Here is a 1,478-nt window from a genome sequence, read left to right as displayed (position 1 = left end):
GCCAATAATTGCGCCACATATTGACATTCGTCAAATCTTTCTTGTCGTCGCTTGAAAGAGGTCGTATTTTCGCAAAGTTTTTCTTAAAATGCCGCCGGTTCGGAAATATCGCGTTCGCGACTGCAGCAGCTCCAACGCCCAGACTAGGATGTTCGCCTTCCCCCAGGATCCTCATCTGGCCAAGAAGTGGAAGGACAACATTGGAGTCACCCCTGCTGATGGCCACTTTGCGTTCACCAACGCCTTCATATGCGAGCACCATTTCGAGGAGGAGGCAGTAGGACCGAAGCTGCTGAAGAGGAATGCGGTGCCCACTCTGCATCTGGGTAAGTCTCAATATTTAGTTGCATGAATGCATTTATAGGTGTGTACATATGTGTATACATTCGTATGTATGTAAATATGTAGTCATTTGTATGCACATATGTATACATTAATCTAGATGGTGTATCTAATGCTAGATGGTGTACATCTAATGCTAGATGGTGTATGTTGACTTAAATTGAACAAATTAAATTGAAATTAAATAAATTCAAGTAAAATAAAATAAAATACATTTAAATAAAATAGAATAAGTTAAAATAAAATAAAATTAATTCAAATAAAATAAAATAAAATAAATTCAAATAAAATAAAGTAAAATAAAATATATTTAAATAAAGTAAAATTAAATAAATAAAATAAAATAAGTTAAAATAAAATAAAATTAATTCAAATAAAATAAAATAAAATAAATTCAAATAAAATGAAATAGAATATATTTAAATAAATTAAAATAAAATAAAGAAAAATAAAATAAATTTAAGTAAAATAATACAAAATTGAAATACAAATAAAATTAAAATAAATGTATGAATGTGAATGTATTTATAATGTATATCTTAATACATGTTTACATGTGTATATGCACATATGTATGAATATATGTATATGTAGCGCCGTATACATAAACATACGTCCATACATATGTGAAATATATGTCCCTTATTGTAGATAACTCCTGCTAGGTTGATTTTAATGCCGTTTAATTTCATGGTATAGGGGTATAGATCCATTATAACATGTAATATGTTAATTGTAGGTTCCGCAAGACTCCCCCCTCCCCACCCGTATCATCCCGTGCAACTGAGTAGAAGTTGTTGCGTCAAGGGTTGCACCTCAGACCAATGTTGCCACTTATCCAATCGGCGCGGTGGTTGATAAAATTTTAGATTTTTAGATTTTGTCATCGCCGCGACGCAAATCAACTTGTGGACGGCTCATGTTTGTAGCGGGGCAAGTGTGCAAGGTGCGCACGAATTTATGAATGGTAGTTTTTACGTTTATGAATGAATGTCTTGCTCGTGAGAACCGGGAGTTCGGGGAATAGTAAGCGCAGTGTCTGTATGTTTTCATTTGTAGTATTTGTATGTATGTAAATACATAAGTTTATATGTATTTGGTTTTTGATGTTCATAGATTGATTAGAGTAATTAGAA

At 32.5% G+C, this 1,478-nt stretch overlaps 1 protein-coding gene across 1 annotated transcript in view; it reads left to right on the top strand.

The window, feature by feature from the left end:
• Positions 1 to 46: 46 nt before the first annotated feature.
• LOC118751295 overlaps positions 47 to 1,478 on the top strand; it is a 3,650-nt gene continuing 2,218 nt past the window's right edge. The window contains exon 1 of the mRNA XM_036486077.1: positions 47 to 326. Coding sequence (XP_036341970.1) covers positions 89 to 326 — 238 coding nt within the window. The 5' untranslated portion in view covers positions 47 to 88. The remainder of the gene's footprint in view (positions 327 to 1,478) is intronic.

Source organism: Rhagoletis pomonella, unplaced genomic scaffold (genome assembly GCF_013731165.1).
Source record: "Rhagoletis pomonella isolate Grant_MI unplaced genomic scaffold, Rhpom_1.0 Rhpom_scaffold_00640, whole genome shotgun sequence".
NCBI lineage: Eukaryota > Metazoa > Arthropoda > Insecta > Diptera > Tephritidae > Rhagoletis > Rhagoletis pomonella.
This window is presented reverse-complemented; position numbering and strand designations above follow the sequence as displayed.